General features: G+C 40.1%; 2 protein-coding genes across 6 annotated transcripts; one reads left to right on the forward strand and one right to left on the reverse strand.

Moving 5' to 3' along the window:
• Acsf2 (Acyl-CoA synthetase family member 2) lies at positions 1–8,009 on the reverse strand. Of its 5 annotated transcripts, none has more exons than XM_071712429.1 (9): positions 7,879–8,009; positions 6,489–6,595; positions 4,930–5,455; positions 3,479–3,662; positions 3,023–3,232; positions 1,607–1,741; positions 1,273–1,386; positions 932–1,168; positions 1–574 (listed from the first exon to the last, which is right to left on the reverse strand). In XM_071712429.1, the coding sequence occupies exons 2-9, from the start codon at positions 6,589–6,591 to the stop codon at positions 275–277; spliced, it is 1,809 nt and encodes a 602-aa protein (XP_071568530.1). In that variant the 5' UTR covers positions 6,592–6,595; positions 7,879–8,009; the 3' UTR covers positions 1–274. The 5 variants fall into 5 exon arrangements, with proteins under 5 accessions (XP_071568530.1, XP_071568514.1, XP_071568506.1 ...); XM_071712413.1 differs by lacking the exon at positions 7,879–8,009 and adding an exon at positions 7,560–7,836; XM_071712405.1 differs by lacking the exon at positions 7,879–8,009 and adding an exon at positions 7,554–7,836.
• Positions 7,895–24,929, forward strand: Nompc (no mechanoreceptor potential C). The gene is made up of 17 exons (XM_071712380.1): positions 7,895–7,987; positions 8,452–8,561; positions 8,825–9,414; positions 9,852–10,416; positions 10,807–10,908; positions 12,197–12,298; positions 12,635–12,751; positions 13,759–13,959; positions 15,430–15,813; positions 16,082–16,402; positions 16,612–17,839; positions 18,312–18,487; positions 18,843–19,271; positions 19,633–20,659; positions 21,455–21,568; positions 23,484–23,751; positions 24,164–24,929. Exons 4-17 carry the CDS (start codon positions 10,087–10,089, stop codon positions 24,621–24,623), a joined length of 5,259 nt encoding a protein of 1,752 aa, XP_071568481.1. The 5' UTR covers positions 7,895–7,987; positions 8,452–8,561; positions 8,825–9,414; positions 9,852–10,086; the 3' UTR covers positions 24,624–24,929.
• Positions 24,930–25,846: the final 917 nt, after the last annotated feature.

The raw sequence follows: 25,846 nt of genomic DNA on the forward strand, positions 1-25,846 counted from the left end.
TAACTATTTGAATTTTTTATATTATTCTAACAAAATAATTTTGCATTACATTTCAACATCCGCAGAAGATTAAAAAATTTTTACAAATACAACGTTGACAAAAATATTTCAATTAAATATTAATTGCACAATTAATATTTAATAAAACCTCAATTACTAGCTTCTTAAATTAATTCCTTACTTAAATTCGCAATAATCGTCATTAAATTTCTAATTCTTTCTTATTAGATTTTCTTCAAAATTTATTGTCATTATTGTCTAATCTCTATAATAATTATGAATGTCTTGGTCTTGCCGGTATCACACCACTGTTTTCCAATTGTTGTTTTAGACGGAATTTCTGAATTTTCCCAGTAGCGGTCTTTGGATATTCATCAAGGAATTCTACATAACGCGGTATTTTAAAATGTGCTATTTTGCCTCTACAATAATCCGTCAGCTCATTCTTCGTCATCGTCGCACCGTCGCGAAGTTGAATACATGCACAAATCTCTTCTCCGAAGACTTCGTCATATGCTCCTATAACTTGCGCCTGCATTACTTTGGGATGGGTTACCAGGAAATCCTCGATTTCCTGCAAAAAAATAAATGCAAAATGAGTGGACTCTTATAAAATAATAAAATTAAATGAAATTAAGTCTCCAAAAATTTTGTATACACGTTAATTCACTCTGTTTCGATAAAGCAAGATTCAAAATCAAGTTTATATATACGCAATCTATTTGAAATAATTATATCATTCATAGTAACAGATCAATTTTTTTTTAGAAATTTAATACAAAATTTAGATCCTGCTATTTTTTAAAAAGAATCTCTAAAATATGTCATATAATTTTTTTAGTATTTTTAAATTCGATTTTTTCTCTTCTACATATCGAAAAATAAAATATGTTACATAGCGAGTGCGATGCAGGTCATATACCGAGCTCACCTTAGGGAAAATATTTTCTCCTCCCCGAATAAGCATATCTTTGAGTCGTCCGACTATAGTAGCGTATCCGTTTTCCTGCAAGACAAATTGATCGCCCGTTTTCAACCAGCCGTCCTCCGTCAAAGTTTTCTTCGTGTTTTCTTCGTCGTCCCAGTAACGCAACATATTGCAGTACCCGCGAATCCAAAGTTCGCCAGGCTCTCCAAAACGGACGGGTAAACCGTTTTGATCGACGATCTAGTCGGCAAAGGTAACACGTCAAAAAATACGCGCATAACAAAACTTTGAAAATCTTGAAACTAGAAGAAGCTATTTCCTAGAAATAAAAGATTGACGTATACCATTGCTTCGACATGATTCGCCAAATGACCCACGGTGCTCTCCGTAAGGTGCCTATCCTCTCCACGAATCGATTGAAATACTATAGCTGTTGTTTCTGTGAGGCCGTATATACTCTGTAATTGAAAGTTTATCTAATACAGGGATTTATATAAGTATTTAAATAAGAGTATCTCTCTAAATATATATACATTATACATATATGTATAATGTGTATGTACATATATACATATATAATACAATTATTAAAATTGTCTTCTAAAAACAACGCCGTGATCATAACGATTGTGATAATAATTGTTCAAAGTGAAGAGCTATGGCTTTGATTGAATTTACCATCATATCATTGAAGCCAAGCAAGCCTCGAATTCGTTTGAAGAGTTCAGAAGACGCGGGTGCACCACCGGTAATTCCTGCCTGAAGATTGCCCATCGGTAGCTGCAATCGTTGCTGTGCCTCAATTAAGTTCACCTAGTGAAATCATACATGAATGAAACTAAATGCGAATATAAATTTCTGAAAAGAAAATGGGGACATAGGTAAAGAAAAAAAATTTTTTAATGCCATTATATAGAATTTGCAGCAACTGGTGATTGAATAAGTAAACCACGCAAAACAATTTTTCTCCTGTTTGTCGTACAGTTTTTGAGAAAAATAGTTTTGAGAATGAAAACAGCGTGTGTCTATTATGTACCTATAAAATATTGAACGTGTATAAACATGGATAGAGTTTCTCATAACAACTAGCAAACATTACCGTCATTAAGTTCTAACCGGAAGCATCAAGCATGTCAAAGTGTTTGCAATTGCTTCAAGAGAGATCAGTTAAAATGATTAGCTACAACAATCTCAATAGCACGTAATGATTTTATATTATAAAACGTTGATATATAAATCAATTATGACCTTACTGGCACGTGCCATCAATAGTTAATCACTTTAATCAATGTTTTGATTAGTAAGATATAGAAATCGTAAGTACATTGATAAATTGATATTAAGACGGTAAAACTAACTAGTCAAATCATTAACAAGTTATTAAAAAGTCAAGTTATTACCAAGTCATTTTGATTAGTCATTTTTAATTAGATTATTGTCAAGATTAATGTAACATTTAAAATTATTTTTTCTAGAAAACTATACAGCCAATTAAAAAAAAAATTGTATATTGTTTACTTATTTTGTGTACAAAAAAATTAGTTTTAGCTAATTTTACCATAAATTACTAGAATTTGTAAGTTAAACATTTTATATAGACAAGTATATACGTTTTATTCTTTTAAATAATAACAATAGTGATGAATGATAAAGATAGTGATAAATAAAGTTTTATAGTTTCGCAATGATAATGAAAGTTGTCAGGCAAAAATGGAGAGATAATTTTACTTATCAGTGTAACATGGGTATATCGAAAATAAAATTCAAAAAGAAAATACCGCTTTGCGAGACTAATATAACAAGGCTTAGTTTAGTAGGATTTATTCATGAATCACATAAGTTTTATCGATTTGAAATTCCGCTCTGCAAGCATGACTAGCGATTGCTTATCGCGTACTCGTACGGCTCCCGACTAACTATCGAGACTATTAACAATTAGCCAATAATACATCGTTAGAAGTGTTTGTCATATTTAAATACATTAATTGTATACAATCTCTGTAACGGCGTCTTATCGTGAAATATGTCACTTCTAACTATATCAAACGGAAATTTTCGAACAATCTAGCATGCATCTGTTTCGTCCTTGCTTACCCACATAGTTGGCGTTCCATACGTTATAGCACACTTTTCTTGCGCTATCGCTTCCAAGGTTTTTACCGGATTGAAGGAGCGTTCTTCCATGACCAGGGTACTCCCCGTATGGAAGGTGAGCAATTCGCCCATTATCGTGCCGAACGCGTGAAAGAGAGGCATGTTTAAACATATTTTGTTCTCGATAGTTATCTTCGCCCTTAGCGAAGCCTGCCAACAGAAAAATCAAACTCTAAGATATAAAATACAACATACTTAAGTATAACATACTTAACTTAGGTCAGGCGTGAAGATAAAGAAATTTCATTAGTCAGATAAATCACTTTAGATCATTATCCTCTGCTGCTATCTTATGAGTTGAGAGAACAGAGTTATTATAAGTAATTTTTAATTATTTAATTAATAATTAGAACGGAACGAGTTATGGTGCAATTGTTTAATGTTTGTAGGTCTCACCTCTTTGCTGTTGGTTACGAGACTCCTGTGCGAGATGAGCGTGGCTTTGGGCCTACCGGTAGAACCAGATGTGAACTGTATATTGCATCCGTCATAGCATGATATCTTGTCCTGCTCGGCGGCGATCGCATCCACTTCCGCTCTCGTTGCCGAAATTTCGACGTCGGCGAAACGGTGCGTACCGCTATAAATTAAACGCGCTAATATCGTTTACATTCCCTCAATGACACGGTGTTTGCGAACGTGATCAAATGGATAGACCTTCACCGAAGCTATTAACCTAATTGGACCATGATTCTTCCATACGGCACGGTTATTAATCAAATCGGTTGATTGGTAAAAGTTGGAGGACTACGCCAAAAGGAAACACGCGATACGCGCGAGATTTCACATCCATGTGCAACGATGAGACATACGGGAGAACGCATGACGAAAATAATAAAAAAATAAAAACAGTTTCGAAGAAACAATATTCAATGAGATTGCTGAATGTTTTCTTCGGCATCGAAACAGTTTCGTTTTAAACCGTCACCCTTCTCCAGTATTACAAGTCGTTCAATCTTCGTCTTTTTTGCGACCTCAGATCGATACGCTATTCTCTCTCTCTCTCTCATGTCATGAAACAGAACTTATACCTTATACCTTGGCCATTTACCAAGAAGTATATTCAAATTGTTGAAATTTTGATAGTTATCTACTGTAATATATACGCACAATATAATTTTCTATTGATATATGAAGGTGTATGTATAAAAAAAAACTCTATAATTATTACATATAGATTAAATGCAGCTAAACTTTATCTTTAATTTTATACTTAATGTATTTTAAATATAAGAAAAAGAATTTATTCTCAAAGTTCGAAGATTTACTTGTAGTTTAAACAAAAAAGGATTAATACGGATTAATACCAATTTTTAAATTCTAATAAACATAGGCTGTGCACACACAGAAATATTTACGAAAATAAAAGTGCACAAGACGTTTTGATATACAATAATCTCGTGTTCTTAATCCATTTCGCAAAATCGAGCAAAAGATTTCTGTCAGTCAAAGTGCGAGGACTCACGCGATATTCACGGATCAGTGAAGCGATCGCGTTCTAGTGTGTGCACATATTAAAAGCTCACGAAAGATCGTGTGCGCGCGCTCAAGTCCACAGTCATTTAAAAAAGGAAAGTCATAATTATATACCAAAAGCAATAATCGCGTCATTTAAATGTCCTATTAGCATTTTTTTAAATTAGTGACTTTTAAAGAAACGGCTATTAACGAAGGCAGGAAGTAATATTCTTCTTTAAAAGATTACGTCTCGCAAGAGTGGCAATTATTTCTAAGCAAAAACTTAAAGATATGATAATATTAACTTTAAAGTGTATTGCGCTGCACATATGCCGGGAACATATGATAAATATAACACTATTATGATAACATTAATTGGAGTCTCTTACGTCACGTGATCCGGGGAATAAATGATAATATCTTCCAAAGTAGGGCACACTTCCTTTGCGGCGAGCAACATCTTTGGATAATTTTGCGTTTTAAATTTGTCGGGTGAAACAATCGCCTTTACGCCAACTTTTTGCAAACAATACTCTAATTCGTTTTGCTGATAAGCGGGGTTAATTGCGACGACGATTAATCCCGCCCTCGATGCACTCAGGGACGTTATGAGCCATTCTAGATCATTCGGACCCCAAAGGCCCAGCCGATCGTCCTTTTTCAAGCCTAGCTTCTTCAGACCCGCAGCAAACGAGTCGACTCGTCGAAGAAGCTGGGTGAAGGTTAAACGAACATTTTGAGGAATCGAAACAACGCAAGTCCGTTCGGGCCATGTTGCAACTGCCTCGCTTAATAACTGTCCGATAGTTTTGTCCATTACAGGAAATTCGCCGGGATTATACATATGAGCCGCTTTGATTGCATGAGAAAAATTGACCCTCGTTTGGATATTTGATCTTCGAAGCTGACGTCGTTCTGCAACAATTAATTTGCAATATGATTTAAGTTTGATTATATATCTAGATCTAGAGATCTTTATTCTTATCTAGTCACGTATTTGTATTTTTATTTGAAATTGGTTTCATAGCGTCTCAAATCTTATGATGACTAAACGTTCTATATTAAAATGCTGTTAAAATAATGTTAATAAAACGCTAATGGCAATTTACCAATGTGGTCGAAAGAATAATATCGTTATCTATTAAAGTATTATAATTCGTAATTTTTTACAATTGCTAATATCTCTAACTATACTAATACTGATATTATCGAAAATTATCGCTAATACAGATAAAATAGTTTACATATGGAAACTATCTATCGATTCAACGCCTTTTAATGTAATAATATAATTCAAAGAATATTGTAATAGAATAGTCAGATGCATATATATTTCTTTCCAAATGCTTATATTGCTTCCACTTCAATACCTCCGCTCATGATCTTTGATATATGGATCGTTCGTTAATAATTAATAATAATTAAAATAAACATTAGTAGTAAATAATACATACAATGTTTTTCAAAGTTATTTGAGTTCAAAAACAATGTAGAAAAACACTATGGTTTTTTTTTTACGCAAATTTGCGTCATTAATAATATAATTTTCTTAATTGTATCATGCGACAATACTTTTAAGAGCATCGTAAATTTAACGCATTTTAAGATAACACTATCGTGCTATTAGTATTAACAATACGAACAGAAAAAAATTCAATTGCAAATACACAATATTATTTGTTTTAACAATTCCCATACAATAATTTGTAATTATTATATTTGACACATTAAATCTGATTTTCTCTACGATATTAATGCTAATATCAATTAAACATCTTCTTTTTTTAGTCAAAATAGTGGTCAAGGAAAACGATTACAAGTGATCTGTCTATTCAGTATCTGTCTAGTCAGTTCTATATTCACTGCCTTATCATAATGTATTCATACTGTACCAAATCTTAAAGTTTATTATATAATTTATTTTATTGTGTGACTTTTCTTTACTTACCTTTAAAATTATGATGCAACACAGAGAAACATCGTGAGTGGTTTTGATGATTTATAACTCCGGACGTGACACATCGCGAAATTGATATAAATGAAGAAAACATCTTTCTAAAAAATAAATAAATCGATCAGACTTGTGTCGCGTAAGCAGGCGAAACGCTCACTAAACTCTGTATCAAAGCAGACTCTAATGAAAACAAAATCCTTATCTCGTATCCGTAACGATATTATCTGTTCTTAATCATTTCTCTTCAGTGCATTTAAAATACTTTAACAACATTAATTTTAAAATTACGATTTTTAAAAATACTTTCTTAATTTAATTTAAGTAATGTTTATTTATACAATATCAGACATTTGTATAAAGACAAATCTCTTATAGAAAAATGCACCATAAAATTTTCTCACTTCAAATACAGCACAAAATTTTCGCACTCACTATAAAAGCATCTGTCTATAACGGGACAAGTATTACAAATAAAGGAAACATAACAAACATGACCTATAAATTATAATATGTTTATTTTGTTTTAACATATCAAATATCTTTCACAATAAAAACAGTTATTAAGTAAATATAATTTACTAATTAAGAAAATATTTTTGGTAAATGATTGACTTTTGAACACACATTTATTTCACGTTTATGATTTTCATTAAAGTGAACAAGAAAATCAACAATACCATATGTGTGCGCAATTTGTACATATCATGAATTTTTGAACACGTTGTATATATATTGCATTTGTTTATATAAATAATCGTGATATTTAACAATAAAAAAAAAATTTAAATACTTTTTGTCGTGATTATTTATCAACAACGGAAGAAAACAAGATATCTGAGAATGTATTCATATCAGTAAAAATATATATCAGACTGGAAAATTTTTAAACTTTAACAAATAAGTTATTATAATACAATATCGATCTTTTAGCATTATATTATATTAGTACAATATTATATATCAAATCATTTCCTTTCTGTCAATCTTATCTGTTTTCTCTTCTTTTCAATCTTATCAAACTTTTCTTCCTATCTATCAGACACACAAACACAAACATACACCCACACAAGTAAACGCGCACTGAGACAATTGTGGAATAAATTACGAAATACTGCCTGGTGATTTAATGCGTTCAGCGCTGAATATATCGCGAACAGAAACAACTGAACAGAGACGGACCACTGCAATGCGGGGAACGCTTTCATGTAAACTGATGTAATTGTCAACGCGTATTGTTAGTAAGACATGTTCGTAATACAGGGTGGCCAATATATAACTGACTGGTTTGTATGAGTCAGTTGCACTTTCTTGACGTAACTTACGTAAAGTTACAGTTATCGACTGACGACTAATTATTTTGATAAAACATTTTCACAATGCTTACACACTGTTGTATTGTATAACGCTCTATAATTAATTTGCTGCTCTCAACTGTCGAAGCGCAACTGATAAGAACACATGTATCCAAGGCTGCGTCCCAATATTCACTGCCAGTACTAAAAATCTTCAGCGTATTACGTAACGTAAACAATGACTATCGGAACGCAGCTTAAAATGGCAGCTCATTCAAATCAGTTACACATTACCCACTCTGTACATTGATAATGCAACAGAGCGAATGTGAATGCGATGATATTAACACAAATTTACATCAGCAACATTATTGATATCTCATTAACTGACTCTAACTAGTTTTCTATCCAGAGCCAATGTCACGTTATTTATGTGAGCAGAGAACGCATACTAATAAGTTACATTGCGACTGATGTTACTCTTGTTCTTATCGCCTTGGAATTGCAATTCAAATAGTGTTGTATTATTGCGAAATAGTTAGCAATTTAAATAGCGTTAAGTAGTTTTTTCTTGCTCAAGTATTTCTTTCTCAATCATTGCGATTGGCTATGCTAAGCGCAACGATTGAGAAAGAAAGAAATATTTAACGCTATTTTTAAACAAGGCGATTCTTTAAATTTACGTTCACCTTCAATCATCCATCAGAGATAAATCGATGCGAGAAGCTTGTATCTGCACATACTATGTATAAGCTATATGATCTACAATTCTTCTGTAAATATTCAAATAAAAATATGTTTTTTAGAATTTTAAATTTCGGAACGTAAGTTGAATACTTTTCTCAATAATTATGATACTTTATGGAAGGAACTTCTTAGATTTGTTTACTTTTTTAATATTTTTACATTGCTTACATTACTTATAAAAATATCTCGAGATATTTGTCAAACGTTCCCTGATCTTTTTCACAGCTAATTGGCTTGTAGGCGTTATTTAACGTCATCTGTGTTCCTTATCACGCGACTCTTATTTTCCAGCACGCCGAACGTATACGTACTACCGGAAGAAAAAGAACATATCGAGAGAGCGAAAAATAGAGACCACGCACGAGCGAGGTCCTTAGGTCTTGGGCGAGAGAAAGCGAAGAGGAATGAGGGACGTTATTCAGAGCCGTGGCAGAGTCCGGTGGATTCAAGATAGACGGATAGCGTGCCTGCCGGGCTGGTCCGGAAGTCGCGTGTCGACGGCAGCCATAACAGCCCCTCCGCGACTCTCACCCTTCCCACCACCTCCTGCTTGATTTCCTTAGCTGCTACCAGCGACGACCAGCACGGCCTACCACGAATTCGCGCCTGTGTGCGTGAAAAGCAATCCGTGCAGGTCGAGGGTGAGGGAGTATTAGTGCAACATTACCCTAACGAAACGCGAGAACGAGTCGGCGATTGGTCGATCCTGCCGAGTGAGCGAGGCCCGAAGGGAAGCAACCCTCTCTCTTCTTCTCAACTCAACTCTGGATTAGTCTGGATTACATACCGTCTTCAGAATCGCCAGGCTGACCGTGCCGTTAACACTCGTTCGGTGCCGTTAATTTTCACTCGACATAATTGGCTGAGTAATAAAATTAACAGTGCGTCAACTGCAAGGACCTTTCGCTTGTGTCAAGACGATAGTTCTCATACGAAAGCGCGAAATAAATCTAACAGAATTATTAGAAGCGTTGTTACGTTCAAGGCATTAATCTCTTCTTGTGACATTTACGCTTGTAGAAATATTCAAAGATTCATCGAACATTGAATCATAATCACAAAATTTACCGAATTCTGAGTGACACAATATCATCCAAAATATTGTACAAATATTACAAATGCTATGATAAGATTAATACCTTAAACATAAAGACGCTTCTAGTGACTTCCGTTAACTTACTTCGCGTTTTCTATGAAAATCGTCTTGAATGTTTCAAACGTATCATTCCGATGATACATTTGAAGCATATATTCTTCGTACTTATTGTAAATATACATCGATTCTACAAGTAATTGTTTTTTTTTCTGTAAAATAAAGCTGGCTCACTTCTCGTTAGCTCTTAAAATCGCTCAAAACCGTTTAAACGTGAGCGTCGTCGTATCTTCCATTCTGCCAAGTGTACGTCGTGCCAGACGAGAAGATATCTACCCGATGGCCGATACAATTTCTCGCTGTTCCATGTGTCATTAACGGTGTGCAATTCTGAACGAGAGCGAGTCACTCGAGCGAATCATGCTCGCGTTCCACGCGGAGGGATCGTACGTAGCATAGCATGAGCAGTAACAAGAAACCACCGGGAGGCAAGGACGACAAGAAGAATCCCTCCAGCAAAGAGGACAGCCCGTCGGGTGGTAAGGATGATGGTGGTTCAGCCTCGACGGGAAGCAATGGCGGTGTTGCGGCCGCAGGAGAGCCGTCGCAGCCCGGAAGTAAGCCCAGCTCCGCCGGCGCGACCGCCAGAGAAGGGGCCCAGAGGCTGCTGGGCCTGGCGGCGCGCGGGGAATGGGCCCCCGTGGACCAACTGCTCAAGTCTCTGGAGAAGACGGTACAGAGCGCGGGGGACGATGGCTTCATCGTGCCGCTCGCCGGTGTTTTGGACACGGTTAGTTTCGTTCGTATGATTCTTTTACCGAAGAGTCTCTGACACGAAAGAAATCAATGCGTACTCAAATAAGATTTTTAAAAATATTACGCGAAAGCGATTAAAAATCTTCTTAACGTTTCCATGGACGAAATAAGTCGCGGAATATACTTGCGGAAATACTTTAATAGAAAAATGTTTAACAATAATAAGAAACAGGACCGATTTGATGTACAATCAATTTAGAGAAAAGGCAATTTGCGATCAGGACTGGGTCTTGATTACGTAATAATATTACTCGCGTGAATTTATGTAAGGAAAATTTTAGATAGATGTTAGATACTCGGAACAATCGTAAAAAAGATCGCACGACAAACTTATTTTCCTAAGCAAAGATTTTTTTATTTGCAGACGACGGGGATGACGCCGTTGATGTACGCAGTGAAAGATAACCGCAGCGCGCTGCTCGATCGGATGATCGACCTCGGATCCGACGTGAGCGCCAGAAACAATGCAAGTATTCGTGATAAATAAGATAAATCGCTCATTAGACCGAGATCGATCTTCAGCTTTGATAAAATTTAAGAAAACATTAATTACTCTGTCGCACTAAGAATCATGTCGCATCAGACGTGACCGGATGCATTTTTCGAGATATTCCACTTAAAACCAAAGGAAAAAATGTTTGATTCATCATTCTTTGATTCATTGCCGTCGCGATAAGTTCTCGTGCTGGGGTTACGTGGCGCTGGCACGTAATAGCACCTGCGAAGGTGACGCGTGCCACGAAAGGTGTACAGCTAATGATCAGGCCGCAATCTGTGCTAAGTCGAGTCACCTAACATATAAGTCGAGAGGGGACGATTGCGTGAAGGAGAGCCAAGGTCAAGGGGCTTATGCTTACTGACCGAGTGGACAAAGACGGGCACCCATGTAAATAAATAAGTAGGCCACCGAGTCAGCTAAACTATCAGCCGCAACGAAAAAGGGATCCGATCCTTAGAGTAGATTAAAGTTTGATCGTTAAACCTTTAAAAAGCTGCCCGCAAACGGGCTTTTTGCGCTTGACATTCTGGACAGGGGTTCAATTATGTAGCGCGCTCGGTGTAACCTTCTGAAAGTCATTGGGAACGCCACTGCAAGAACTTGTATAGTAAAATTTATTGATTTCGAATGCCCTACGCGTCGGGACAAAGAAGGGAGAAGGAGAAGAATGATGATCGCGTTATTTAAAATTTCCGGTGTAGGCTGTAACGTGTATAATCATTAACGAGTAAGTTATGAATAAGAGAAATTATTATTATCAATAAGAGATGTAATTATTATTACCAGTGCGCGCGAAGGTGGGCTTTCTGCATATGATTGACGTTGTTCCTTTTGCTTATGTAGGTACTACTGAACGGCGTGCCGTTAACTATGTTAGAGCATCACTTTGCAAACACGTGCAAGGCGTTGCAATACTCCCTACTATCGATCTACCGCTCCCACAATGATTCCAATATAATTTTCAAATAGCATGCTGATACGCCGTGATCAGAAACCTGAAACCTGAAACATCATAAGGGTCAGCCCGACGGGTGCGGCAGGACGAAACTCATGGCTCCATTACCGCTTTACTTATTTCCATAACACTCTCCTCGTACATTAACTACTACTAATCCGATGAAAATCGAATGAAAGGAATTTAGGGCGACCACATAATTTGCTAGTTCAAGATTATCGGATAAATTGAGCGAGGTTTTCGAATAAACGTTCGAGATAGACGCGTACGAAATGCATTTCATTGACACATTTTCTACAGGACAATTACAATGCTCTCCACATCGCTGCTATGTATTCGAGGGAGGACGTTGTTAAGTTATTGCTGTCCAAGAGAGGCGTTGATCCCTATGCCACTGGAGGGGTACGAATAATTTTATTCTTGTAAAAAAATCGATCGCAGTTTCAAAACCAAATTGATAATTTTGAGACTCTTGATATTTTTTAGAAAATAGTTTTACTTCTCGAATTGCTGCAAAAGATTTAATTCTGTCTAGACAGATTCTCTGACTAATTTCAATTTACATTTTTTTTTTAGCTATTTTACTTGGTCTCGATTTTGGTATTAAAATCACGAGACAATTATGGATGCAAATTATCGCGAGTGCTAGAATCGACATTAAACAATCTATTTAAATTACTCTATTTAACAAACATCGGCAGATAAATTTCTTGAAATATATTTATGTATTGTGCCTAGCCGAGACAACAAACGGCAGTTCATCTGGTGGCATCAAGACAAACGGGCACCGCGACGTCGATTCTACGAGCTCTCCTGGGTGCTGCCGGACGAGATATCAGGCTAAAGGTCGACGGTGTAAGTAGCAGCCCCGAAATAATTTCATAAAGTTGCATAAAGGACAAATATAGAAGCTTTAGTAAATGTAACAGTTTGATGGATCCGAAATTGCCAGTCGAGTCGATCTCTTCAATATTCAGGACGAGCTAATCGTGTGACACCATAAGTAGATTCATGTTGGCCCCGAAAACTTCGAATTAGACGAAGATAAAGATTTTTCTGCAATAACCGCGGCGTGATGTTCCCGTTTCGCGTCCGCGTTTCTCGCGTGACAGGTGCCGCGCGCCGAGAGATCGCTACCTGGTACCGAACGGCGCCATAACTCTTCTCCAGTTCGCTTTTTCCTCCCTGTCTCCCTTGCCCTTTGTCATACAACCGCGTCGCGATAGTACGACGCCGCTGATCGGGACAGGAGACCAGCCTTTTGTATGGAAAAAACAATAACGATTCATGTAATATCGAGCCGATGCATATTTAGACGTCTCGCATAAGCACGAAAAATTCTCGTATCATATATTATGATAATACCTGTCACAAAATTTCCTTATGCGAAATAGTAGTAAAAGTATCTCTAGATAAAATGTCTCTACGATTACTCCTAGCACTTTCTGTATCTAATAATTGTAATTTCCTTTATTATAAATTTCCTTTATTTTGCTACAAATGACATAAACATTGGACATTTGCAAAAAAAAGTTTAAGAAATATACTTTACGTGCAGTAAAAAGCAGTAAAAAGCAGTAAAAAAGTTATAAAATGGAACGAAGCATTATTTCTCGAATTTTTTAAAAACAGCGATTACTTGATGCGCCATCCGCAGCAAATAAAAATCACGTTCTTAAAATAAATTATAGTTGATATAAAAATTAAAAGAGTTTTCTCTTTATATTTTTAATTTTCGATTTCTTTGTTTCATCATATTACGTAATCAAAACTGTGAGTATAAAGGTTGTATAAAGATCGTATAAGGATAGAAAGGATTTCTATTTATTTCCAATTCTTTTTAAATCTTATTTCCGTCGCAGAAAGGAAAGATACCTCTTCTGCTAGCGGTCGAGGCTGGCAATCAGTCGATGTGTCGGGAACTTCTGGCACAGCAAGCGCCTGATCAGCTACGTGCCACTACGCCAGCCGGCGATTCTGCTCTGCATTTAGCCGCTAGAAGAAGAGACATCGACATGGTGCGGATCCTGGTGGATTACGGCGCGGCCGTCGACATGCAAAATGTACGTTAAATCCAAGCACGAAGATCCCAGGTGAAGTGAAATTGAGCCGATAATAATCGTTGAACGGTATATCGTTGAAACTTTGCCAATTATATACATAGTACTTCCGAATGCTTTGAAGCTCGCAAATTGTACGTTGCGATGTAAATACAATGCGACTACTCTTTACTATTTTTGCCCACATTTTGGTATACCAAAATGGTATATTCGTTTAATTATCCTTTTCACGCTTTTATGACAGTCGGAAATTACCATTTATCTGTTTTATCTTTTAAACGCACAAACAATTTCGAACTTTCGAAATATAAATGTGCAATTTTATGCTGTTCAATTAATTTCCGGTAAAATTAATAGAATACAATCTTTTGATAGTAGATTACGAAATTTTATGTCATAACGCAAAACGCTAAATATCATGTGGTACCGCAACTACCCGGTTCTGTTCTAACTTTAAATTTTGACCCTGCAAGAAAACTGAGTACAAAAGTTGACAAGATCGATCGTACACGAAATAGAAGTGACGCATGATAAATTGCCGCAACTGCAAAGTTATATTTCTAAATGAGCAATAATTGGGAACGAGGCGGTCGTAAAATTTACGACAAGGTCTTAAACTTCCTAAAAATTACTTACAATTGCAACCTGCGTTTGCCTTATAATTTTACGATTCTTTGTAGATTTTACTATCACGCAACAATTTATGTAATGATTCTTAATTGAGTCGCAAAAATTTATTACGACACGTAAACATAATACAAGAGAATAAATAATGTCGCATGGTTAATTAATATTAGCAGGATTTAAATTTTCAATTAACGCTAATGTATATGTTACTTATTTACCTTAATCAGGTTAATTGTGGAATGGCAGATAATCTGTTAGGATTACTCAAGTGAAGAGACACAAGAATCCGATAATTAATATGTGGCTTTATTCTCGTGTATATAACAGCGTGCGTAGAATCGACGGAACCGGAAACGGAAGAAGGAAGAACAGGAATGAAAAAAGAACTAGACAGTCCGATATGGACCATAAACTAAAACTGAATATGATATCGCTCTTAATGTGAGCTGAATGACAAACAAAAGAAACTAATATATATATATATATATATATATATATATATATATATATATATGTAAATATGTAAATATGTAACAGTATATATGGTACACTTAAGATATGATATTAGGAACAAGGTAACGTGACAAAAGTTTATTAGTTATTACTAATGACAAAAGTTATCGCTTAATTACATAATTTTGATTACCAATGTAGTTAAAATGAAAAAGAAGCGACAATTTTCCTTTTATCGTATTACGATAATATAAATCAGATATAAAAATTAAAACAAAAATGTTTTTTAAAGAGTATGAAATATACCCTTTAAGAAACCCTATAAAGTATACAATGCTATTGAGAAATATGTAAGCTATATCAGCTATCTAAAAAATGTAACGTGTATTTCAGGGCGATGGGCAAACTGCGTTACACATAGCGAGTGCCGAGGGTGATGAAACCTTAGTAAAATATTTTTACGGTGTCAGAGCCTCCGCCTCGATCACCGATCATCAAGATCGAACGCCGATGCATTTGGCCGCGGAGAACGGTCATGCTTCCATCATCGAGCTACTGGCCGATAAATTCAAAGCAAGCATCTTCGAAAGGACGAAAGACGGCTCCACTCTGATGCATATAGCATCACTGAACGGACACTCGGAATGTGCCACTATGTTGTTCAAGAAAGGCGTGTATCTGCACATGCCAAATAAACGTGGTGCCAGATCTATTCATACTGCTGCAGGATACGGCCACGTGGGTATTATCAGCACTCTGCTGCAACGAGGAGAGAGGGTAAATAATCTGTCATCGCTATGGAAAATACTATTGTTGTCACGAATAAAGATACCATACGAATGCAAAATTAATTTATTTTTTACGAACATAAATGTTGCACATTTTTAATTCAATTTTCTATATTTATATTATTTTGAGTGTCAGATTTTTGTTGAAAGTCAGTTTCTTGAAAAGAATCTCACAATCCAATATGAGATCAAGTGTCAAGAGATTCAGTTTTTATGCAATTTAAAGATTTTAAAGTATATTTTTTTGTTGCACACAGGTGGACGTGGTAACTAACGATAACTATACGGCACTCCATATAGCCGTGGAAAGTGCCAAACCGGCTGTCGTGGAAACCCTTCTAGGATACGGCGCAGAGGTACACGTGAGGGGTGGAAAACTTCGGGAAACTCCGCTTCACATAGCTGCCAGAGTGCCCGATGGCGACAGATGCGCTCTGATGTTATTGAAATCTGGGGCAGGTCCCAATTTGACAACCGATGATGGCCAAACGCCCGTGCATGTGGCAGCCAGCCACGGAAATTTAGCGACGCTCCTTTTGCTCCTCGACGATGGTGGAGATCCAATGTTTAAATCAAAAGTACGTCGACAAAACAAGAAATGAGATCTAATTCAAAAATATAATCTCTATATAATTATGTAATGTTGTAATAATTTAAAAAATTAAACCTTGTTCTCGTCACATTCTGTATAACGAGTATTACACATACGATAACTTTTGAGACGATGAAATAATCTGTAAAGTTATTAAATTATTTCTATTTATTTTAAGATTTCTATTTTCCTTAGAACGGAGAGACGCCCTTGCATTTAGCCTGTAGGGGTTGCAGAGCTGACGTGGTCCGGCAATTGATAGAATTCGTAAAGGAAAAAAAGGGTCCGGAAGTAGCGACCGCCTATGTGAATAGTTTGACCAACGAGGGTGCCAGTGCGCTTCATTACGCGGCCCAAATCGAACCCTCGGAAGTAATCACCCCCGGCGATGATCGCGCCGTCGTTCGCGCCCTTCTCGATAGCGGAGCGGATGTTTCGATGCAGACCAGACAGGCCCAGGAATCGGCGTTCCATCATTGCGCCCTCGCGGGCAACAACGAAGTCCTGTCGGAGATGATCAGTCGCATGTCGGCTACAGATGTGCAAAAGGCCTTGAACCGGCAGAGCGCCGTGGGTTGGACGCCGTTATTGATCGCCGCTCATCGGGGCCACATGGAACTGGTGACCACACTCCTCGCCAATCACGGCAGGGTAGACGTGTTCGATCTTGAAGGTAGATCTGCTCTTCATCTAGCCGCCGAGCACGGCTATCTTCAGGTTTGCGACGCATTGCTGGCGAACAAGGCCTTCATAAACTCCAAGTCGCGCGTGGGAAGGACCGCCCTACATCTGGCCGCCATGAATGGTTACACGCACCTGGTACGGTTCCTCGTGCAAGATCATGGCGCCGCGATAGACGTGCTCACCTTGAGGAAGCAGACTCCCCTTCATCTGGCGGCGGGTGCGGGTCAGTTGGAGGTCTGCAAGCTACTATTGGAACTCGGCGCCAGTATAGACGCCACGGATGACCAAGGACAAAAGCCGATCCACGCCGCAGCGATGAACAACTACGCTGAAGTGGCGCAGCTCTTCTTACAGAGGCACGCCAACCTGGTGATGGCCTGCACCAAGGACGGCAATACCTGTGCCCATATCGCCGCCATGCAAGGCAGCGTCCGGGTGATCGAGGAGCTGATGAAGTTCGACAGGCAAGGGGTGATAACCGCCAGGAACAAATTGACGGAAGCGACTCCTCTGCAACTGGCGGCGGAAGGTGGACACGCCGAGGTCGTGAAGGCTCTGGTTAGGGCCGGGGCGTCCTGCGCTGACGAGAATCGCGCGGGTTTCACCGCTGTTCACCTGGCCGCTCAGCACGGTCACGGTCAGGTACTTGAAGTGATGAGGTCAACGCAATCTCTTAGGATATCCAGCAAGAAGCTTGGCGTCACCGCGCTTCACGTTGCTGCTTACTTTGGACAAGCCGGTGAGTAAGAATCTCGTAAAACAATAATAATTGTGTTTACACTGTGAATCCAAGTGTATTATTTCTACACGCATAAACGTCTAAAAATAACACATTTGATTGAAGTTTGTTTTACATGTTGCGTGTTAAATTAACACGTTTAATCGTATTAAATTAAAAGTTAATACGTTCAACCGTGTTAAATGACGTGATTTAAAACGGCAAGAAATGTTTAAGAAAAGTTTCAGTTAAACTAACATATTTGGATTTGCAGTGTAGGCATGGATAATTAGTAATTAGCATCAATACATTAATAATAAAGTAAAGTATTTACGAAAAAACTATCCATAAAATTTGAATACATTAGATATATCCGTATTCAATATCTTTTAAAATAATTTTTAAAAAAATTTAAATACATTAAAAATAATACTTCTTTACTTCTACTATACTTATAATTTCTTTATGATAAGAAGACTCGGTTTTGTTTTAGATACGGTTAGAGAACTGCTAACTCACATACCTGGAACCGTAAAATCTGATCCACCAACTGGAGGATCCTTAGTAGGAGAGTTAGGAGCTGAGTCCGGTATGACCCCTCTTCATCTAGCTGCCTATTCCGGAAACGAGAACGTCGTACGACTTCTTCTCAATTCTGCGGGGGTTCAGGTATGACCGACGATAATTTAGTAATGATATTTTATTCGGATTTGGCTGATCTTAATTTATGACATTCCTCGGATAAAATTCTATTTATAAAAAGTATTTATAAAAAAAGTACGTGCTCTCTAAAATGATCTTGATAAAAATTAAAGAACGCTTACATCAGAAACTGAGAATATATCACAATAAAAAAAAATTAATAAATTTAATGTGCTATACTTGTCTAATATGTATTTTTATTTCAAAAGAATTAAAGTTGAGAAAAGTCAATTATTTTTACATTAATTTTCTCAAGCTGTTAAAAAGGACTAAGCTACTGCATTGAATACTTTGTTTGAATACGAGGATGTTCTGACCGAAGGTAGACGCAACAACGACGGAGAACGGCTGGAACCCCCTGCATCTGGCTTGCTTCGGCGGTCACATAACTGTCGTGGGTCTGCTGTTGAGCAGATCGGCGGAATTGTTGCACAGCGCGGATCGTTACGGCAAGACCGGGCTGCATATCGCGGCAACTCACGGTCATTATCAGATGGTGGAGGTTCTTTTGGGTCAGGGAGCGGAGATAAACGCGACCGATAAGAACGGTTGGACACCGCTGCATTGTGCGGCACGCGCCGGCCATTTGGACGTCGTGAAGCTGTTGGTGGAAAGCGGCGGGTCTCCGAAAACCGAGACGAACCTCGGCTGCGCGCCGATCTGGTTCGCCGCTTCCGAGGGTCACAATGATGTGCTGAAATATCTCATGGAGAAGGAGCACGATACGTACGCTCTGATGGAAGATAGGAGGGTAAGATATCCGTTCTGGTAAGAAGAATAAATGGGAACTGCTCAAATGTCGAATTTCTAAATTGCAAATTTTTAAGCTATAGGTTTTTTATCCTTTACAGTAAAATCTAATCGTGATATAATTTTGAAGCATCTAGGCACGATTATAACTTTATTTAGAAAAATATAAAATAAATGTTTTACACTTTTTACAGTAATTTACATAATTCGTACATATTTATATGCATCGTAAAATTCGTTATCTATCTCATATTTCGCGAACAAATAATTGTCATAACGATATCCGGAATACAGTATTGTAGTAACTTTCAATTTTCTCGAATTCAATTTCTTAATTTTCAAGTGAATCGTTGCGTTTACAGTTCGTCTACAACATGATGGTCTGCAGCAAGAGCCATAACAACAAACCAATCGAAGAATTCGTTCTGGTGTCACCCGCGCCAGTCGATACCGCGGCCAAGCTATCCAACATCTACATGAAGCTTTCCGAAAAGGAAAAGGAACGCGCCAAGGATTTAATCGCGGCCGGGAAACAATGCGAGGCAATGGCCACCGAGCTGTTGGCTCTGGCGGCGGGCGCCGACTCGGCCGGCAGGATCTTGACGTCGATGGATCGCAGGAATGTCGAGTTCCTGGACGTGTTGATCGAGAACGAACAGAAAGAGGTGATCGCGCATACCGTGGTGCAGCGCTATCTGCAAGAGCTATGGCAGGGTAGCCTGAATTGGAACGCGTTCAGGACGATCCTGCTGTTCATCGCCTTCATCGTGTGCCCGCCGGTCTGGGTGGTGTTCGCCCTCCCGCTCGGTCACAGGTACAATAACGTGCCCATCATCAAGTTCATGTCGTATCTCACGTCGCACATCTATCTGATGGTCTTCTTGCTACTGGTGGGCATCACGCCGATCTATCCGGTGGTGAGGTCCAATCTGATACCGTACTGGTACGAGTGGTGCCTGCTGGTGATGCTGTCAGGACTGTTGCTGTTCGAGCTGACGAATCCCAGCGACAAGAGCGGCCTCGGCTGGATCAAGCTCGCGGTGCTGCTCTTCGGCATATTCGGCGTCGCGTTCCACCTGATGGGATTCGTAATCGTGGAGAGACCGTACTGGCCGACTCTCCTCTACCTGAGAAACCAGCTTTTTGCCCTCAGTTTCCTTTTAGCTTGCGTGCAGATCCTGGACTTCCTGTCGTTTCACCATCTATTCGGGCCGTGGGCCATCATCATCGGTAACCTTATGAAGGACCTCGCGAGATTTCTCGCGGTGCTCGCGATCTTCGTCTTCGGCTTCTCCATGCACTTCGTCGCGCTCAATCAGGCGTTCAGGAACCAAACGCCGCAGGAAGCGCGCGCGGAGGACAGAAAACAAAGGAAGCCGTTCTCCGACGGTAAGTTCGAAACGCATCATTCTCTCACTTCTATGTTCCTTCCCTTCTTCGATCTTCTTTCCCCCCCCCCCTTTCTCTCTTTCTCTTTCTCTCTGCCTCTTTTTCTCTTACTGTATACCTTGACGCCAATCCAGAGCTAGTGGCGCAGTTAATTGATTTTTTACAGCCCCGTCTATATAGGATATATACATATACGCGCACACGTACTGTAGATACGACATGTACCGTAGATACGTTATGTAGATACCTAACGTAGGGCTAGATCTTAGATTGGCAATCGCTTCGACGCGCGGTACTGGTTTCTATTAACAGGACGTAGACAGTGCTTTCGCCCACGCAGGTGCTAATTCGCGTGGGTACCGTGAGATAACGGTGCGGTTCCCTCCCCTTGTGCAAATCGGCGATCGCGTTCTTCCTCTCCTGCGTTAATTTAAATCAGGGATCATACAGAAACTACGTGAGTGCAATTTCGATGAATTCAGATTTCGACGTTACGAAACGCCTCGGATCGGAAGTTAAACTCATCGAAATTGCACTGGTGCTGTGCACCCGGCGCGTAATTCGTATGCAGAAACAAACACGTTTACCCTTCGAAAACGTTTTCCCCGTCCCTCCGCTAAAAATTTACTCCCCATTTTGAAAGAGTCATTGACGTTGTGGTCCAGTTCGCACTCGTTAGATTTCAGTAATTGTCATTTTATTAAAGTCCCAGAATAAAAGTCTACTTCATGTCGATCATACTCAGAGACATGCGGAGCGATACAGAATCATAACCGGAATGAATTGCAATGATAGATTTGTTGGCCAATGTTACGGAATGGATGATGGAGACGCCACCAACGGCGCCTCCTCGTCGCTACGGCCGCTACAAGAAAAAGAATGAGTGCTGTGACGATAACAGCAGAGATTGTAAGTTTTCAGCTGATTGAGAAAGATTAATCAGAAGCAACCCGAGGCGGAAAGCGAACCGAAAACAAAAAAATAATAATAATAATTCGCGCACGCGGAATGAATGCGGGACACGATCCATCTCGGTGTTCGTCTCGTCTGCATCGTGCATTTGGCCAGTGTGTGTTGTCTGCTGAGACTGCTGCCTGATATGACGAAGCGAAAGAAAAGAAAATAAACGAGAACCAAAAAAAAAATCGCATATCAATCCTTGTTCGCGTAGTATGCTGTGATTCGGGGGCGACGGTAAAAAGATGACGGCAAAAACCGATTGATAGAGAGTTTTCGCTGAGAATAGTATCTCTCGCTTGTGCAAATAGCACCGCAGTCGTTTAAAACACCCCGGTGCAATAACCATTAAGTTATCACGGTAATTGCAGAATTTCTTTTAAATTCTTTTTACGCTCCTCTTTACCTCAGACCCGCCCGCTGATTGGAGCGAAGCGTCCGCATCGCAGCGTACCGAGCAAATATTTATAAAATTGGTCTGAAAGCTCGAGAACGACGTTTCTGTCTATGCAATTGATTGGCTGTCGATTAGCGTTATACTGCCTTATACGGAGCATATGTGCTCGTGTCTCTTTCACAGCCTCTGCCCGTGTGCATCCCCGTGTCTCGCTGTACGTATGTGTCCTGTATATGTATTACATACATACATGAACGCACACACACACACACATATATGTGTATGTACGTGCGTGTCTCTCTGTATCTATATCATATGTTATCTGTAATAACTGTGAGTTTGCTAGAATTCGTGTTTATGCTAGTGGACGCCGATGTTGTATGCAAATTCATGATGTGCATCAATCGCACGGTCGTTTTTTATGTGTGACTAGATCGACTTTGCGGACTGTCCCACACCCTTTCCTTCACAGATAATCACCCCTTCAAAAACACCCTCCGCGTCTCCTCCTTTTCTTCTCTTCTCTCTCTTCTCCCTTTTTTTTGTCTCAACGAACCGTTACAGGATGCCCTCGGCCGAAAAAAGGATCTTTTCGCCCTCTTCCCGCCCTCCGTGTCCTTGCATGCAAGCAACACATATTTTGCGCGATGTTTTACGCGCCCCCCGCCTTTGGAGTCGTGCAAGACAGGAAAGCGGAGGAGGAGGGCATGCATCCCCCCGAATTGCATGCCGCATCCCTTTATTTACTGCAAACGTATCGCGCGACACGTTTGTCAAAATCGCCCACCCGCGCCCTCCTCTCTTTCTCTTTTTCTCTCTCATTCAGCATGGAATGGCACGACGAATGCCCTCCCCATTGTTCGATCACTATATAGCTGCCGTGAGAAAAGGCGCACCGGTAACGGAATGCATCCCCCCCCAATTAGCGAAACGCATCGCAAGGCTCGTCGCGCGTCTTCGTAACGCGCAGGTCCGACGATAACTTTATCGTCACGAGTATCTTTTGTGGACGAACAGAAAAAAAATAGAGAAAAAAAGAAAAAAAAAGGGAAGCGCGATTACATCCGAGTCGGATGTAAGTGCAAGACGAATTTAGAGCGACGAGGCGGAAAAGACGAGTGACAGTACGTACTCGACGATGATATCGCAGCCTGCAATGAGAGGGTTCATGGCATGCATCCGGCAGTTAGTTCGCAGCCGCAGCTGCAGAGCATGGCCAGAGTCTATATATAAAAGATATATGCATGAGCATGTTCGTTCCGTTTGTTCGTTCGCTCGCTCGCTCGATCGTTATGTACGTTATGGAATACTCACATGCATTCGTATATACCAAATAGTGAGTACCCACCGTAGTAGACGATCTGTAATGGCACGAAGCAATGAGCTAAAAAAAAAAAAGTAATAATAAGAGAACGAAAGAGCTATCAAGAAACGTCTTGTGTGTGTGTTGTGTGTGCCTCGTAATTCCAGTAAAGATGAATCCGCTACGCGCCTTCGAGTATCTGTTCTTCGCCGTCTTCGGCCAAACGACCCACGGCGAGCTGAAGGTCGAGACCAATCAGCCACAGTGGACCTCGGTCCTCTTCAAGTTGACCTTCGGCGTGTACATGTTGGTCTCGGTAGTGGTGTTGATTAATCTGCTGATCGCCATGATGAGCGACACTTATCAACGGATACAGGCGCAGTCGGACATTGAGTGGAAATACGGACTCAGTAAACTGATTCGAAACATGCACAGGTAAGCCCGCCCGACCTTTTACGAACTCTGAAGTAATCCTCACGTCCGATAATATAGCCGTCCGCTATGATAAACCGCTATGATAACCGACGCGCGGGTCAGTTCTGACCGAAATAGAGCATGTCCGATTTATCTTTTCCCACGTTCGGCCGGAAGCACACCGACGTTATAAATAGAAGTTGACGTTACTTTGCGACGCTCTCGTGTTTTCCATCGCGTTTCCCCCGTGCGCGACTCACGTGCGGACAAGACGGGACCGTTGCAGCGTTGCACGTGCCGTTCGCTTTATACGTATACTTTCATGTACAATCTCGGTAATGCCGCGCTCTCGATCGGTCCCTTAAGTAACTCGCTGTTAAGCATTCGGGGTTAACGGAGCATTCCGTGTTGGGAACGCGATTGCGTGTTGCAGAACTACCACAGCTCCGTCCCCGCTAAACTTGCTCACCACCTGGACCGTGTACTTCATCAAGCTGTGCAAGCAGCGCTCCGCGAAACGCAAGCGGCCCTCGTTGGTGCACATGATGGGGCTGGGGCGCGGCAGCCGTTTATCGCCGAGGTCCAAGATGGGCGCGAAATGGCTGGCAAAAATTAAGAAGGGCCAGGTCCGCCCGAAGGACAGCATGACCCTTTCCGTGGTGCACCTCAGCCCGCTCGGCAGTCAGTTGTCCTTCAATAGCGCGACCAGAATAGAGAACGTAGTGGACTGGGACTCGATTAGGAAGAAGTATCTCGCCCTGACCGGGAATGAGCCCGAGAAGGACGAGGAGAAGGAAGAGAAGGGCAACGAGGACGAGAACGAGGACGAGAGCGGGCCGACGGCATCCAACGCCTCGACGGTACCGGCGACAGTCCCGAATCCGCCCGTGTAAAAAGAATCGCCATTTACTACCCCTTCGGCCGAATTGCCGAGTGCGCGAGTCCGCGCGTAAAAGCAGCGCGAGCAAACGAGCGATTGGAAATACCGTCGGCCGTCGCACACGATCCGTATCACTTACTAGACAGATTTAACGACTAATTGCGCTAAAGATGCGCTCATCTCCCACGAGTAGTAATTAAAAATCGTAAACCGCTACCGCAGACACAAATCCTCAGACGATCGAGCGAGAGACCATCGTAGAGAGGATCCTCGCGCGATCCTCGACGCACCGGCGACCAGCCGAGCATTTAAGCATCTAAGTAAGTAAAGTGTCTCACGACGTGTGACACATGAATCTCGTAGGAACGCATATAATTGATGTTGTTTGTTGAGATATATGAGAATGGGCCAATTCCGCCGCAACACATCATACCTTTTCCGTCACACTTCACGACCGGATGACGCCTGCGAATGCCGAATCGTCCACGAATCCCCCGTATCACATCCGCTCGCTCTCGATGTTTCATTGAATGTTGGATCATTCATCCGCGACACCGCAATGCGTTATCATCCGTAGGACGCAGATTTTTTATTTCGATCGATTCGTTGCGACGAGATTTTCTATTAGAAAGACGTTGCTGTAAACGTTAATTAAAGTTAGATGGCTCGACTGAGAATCCCGTGGATGTTTTTATAGAAAAAAGTAGAAAGGACATCTTAAAGCTAAGTCTCAGCTGTTAACTTTAACTAACGTTTATAAGGACGGTTTGTAATAATAAAATATCCTTGATATCGCAAATGTTTAAAAGCACTAAGCATCTCTTACTCCGTTAAATGTCCTTTAAATATTTGTAATATTTAGGATAATTGCACGTAACATAAATCACACAAGTCTCCTATAGTTCCCTTTATGTTTCATGCGCTTAAAATTAGAAACCGTCCCGTTAGACGAGAGCGCGTTTTTCTTAGGCGCTTGGACTTTTTCCAACGACAGGCAAAAAAAAACCGAGGAATTCGTACGAGTCGCAGCATATATACCCTGTATGGCTTGAAATCGATCCTTTTTGCGACATTTGGTAGTAGCAACGTTTAGCATGTGTATGGGCAGTCGCAGAGAATTTTTGCATACGTCCAACGCGCAATATACACGAGACACCTTACGAGACACGTTATTGTTTAACGCGTATTTACAGTCAGGATGGATCCCATACTCGCGGTCGAGTTGTTGTTCTTCGC

This window comes from Temnothorax nylanderi, unplaced genomic scaffold (assembly GCF_030848795.1).
Source record: "Temnothorax nylanderi isolate EJ_2023f unplaced genomic scaffold, tnyl_v1.0 TNYL_tig0005_pilon, whole genome shotgun sequence".
Lineage (NCBI taxonomy): Eukaryota > Metazoa > Arthropoda > Insecta > Hymenoptera > Formicidae > Temnothorax > Temnothorax nylanderi.

Coding starts and splice junctions, on each gene's coding strand:
- Acsf2 (XM_071712405.1), bottom strand. CDS start 7,699: ATGAAAGCGTTCCCCGCATTGCAGTGGTCCGTCTCTGTTCAGTTGTTT. Junction 6,596..7,553: donor GCGCGTTTACTTGTGTGGGT/GTATGTTTGTGT, acceptor TTTATTTTTTAG/AAAGATGTTTTCTTCATTTA. Junction 3,233..3,478: donor TCGTAACCAACAGCAAAGAG/GTGAGACCTACA, acceptor TTCTGTTGGCAG/GCTTCGCTAAGGGCGAAGAT.
- Nompc (XM_071712380.1), top strand. CDS start 10,087: ATGAGCAGTAACAAGAAACCACCGGGAGGCAAGGACGACAAGAAGAAT. Junction 17,840..18,311: donor TGCTTACTTTGGACAAGCCG/GTGAGTAAGAAT, acceptor GTTTTGTTTTAG/ATACGGTTAGAGAACTGCTA. Junction 18,488..18,842: donor TCAATTCTGCGGGGGTTCAG/GTATGACCGACG, acceptor TTCTGACCGAAG/GTAGACGCAACAACGACGGA.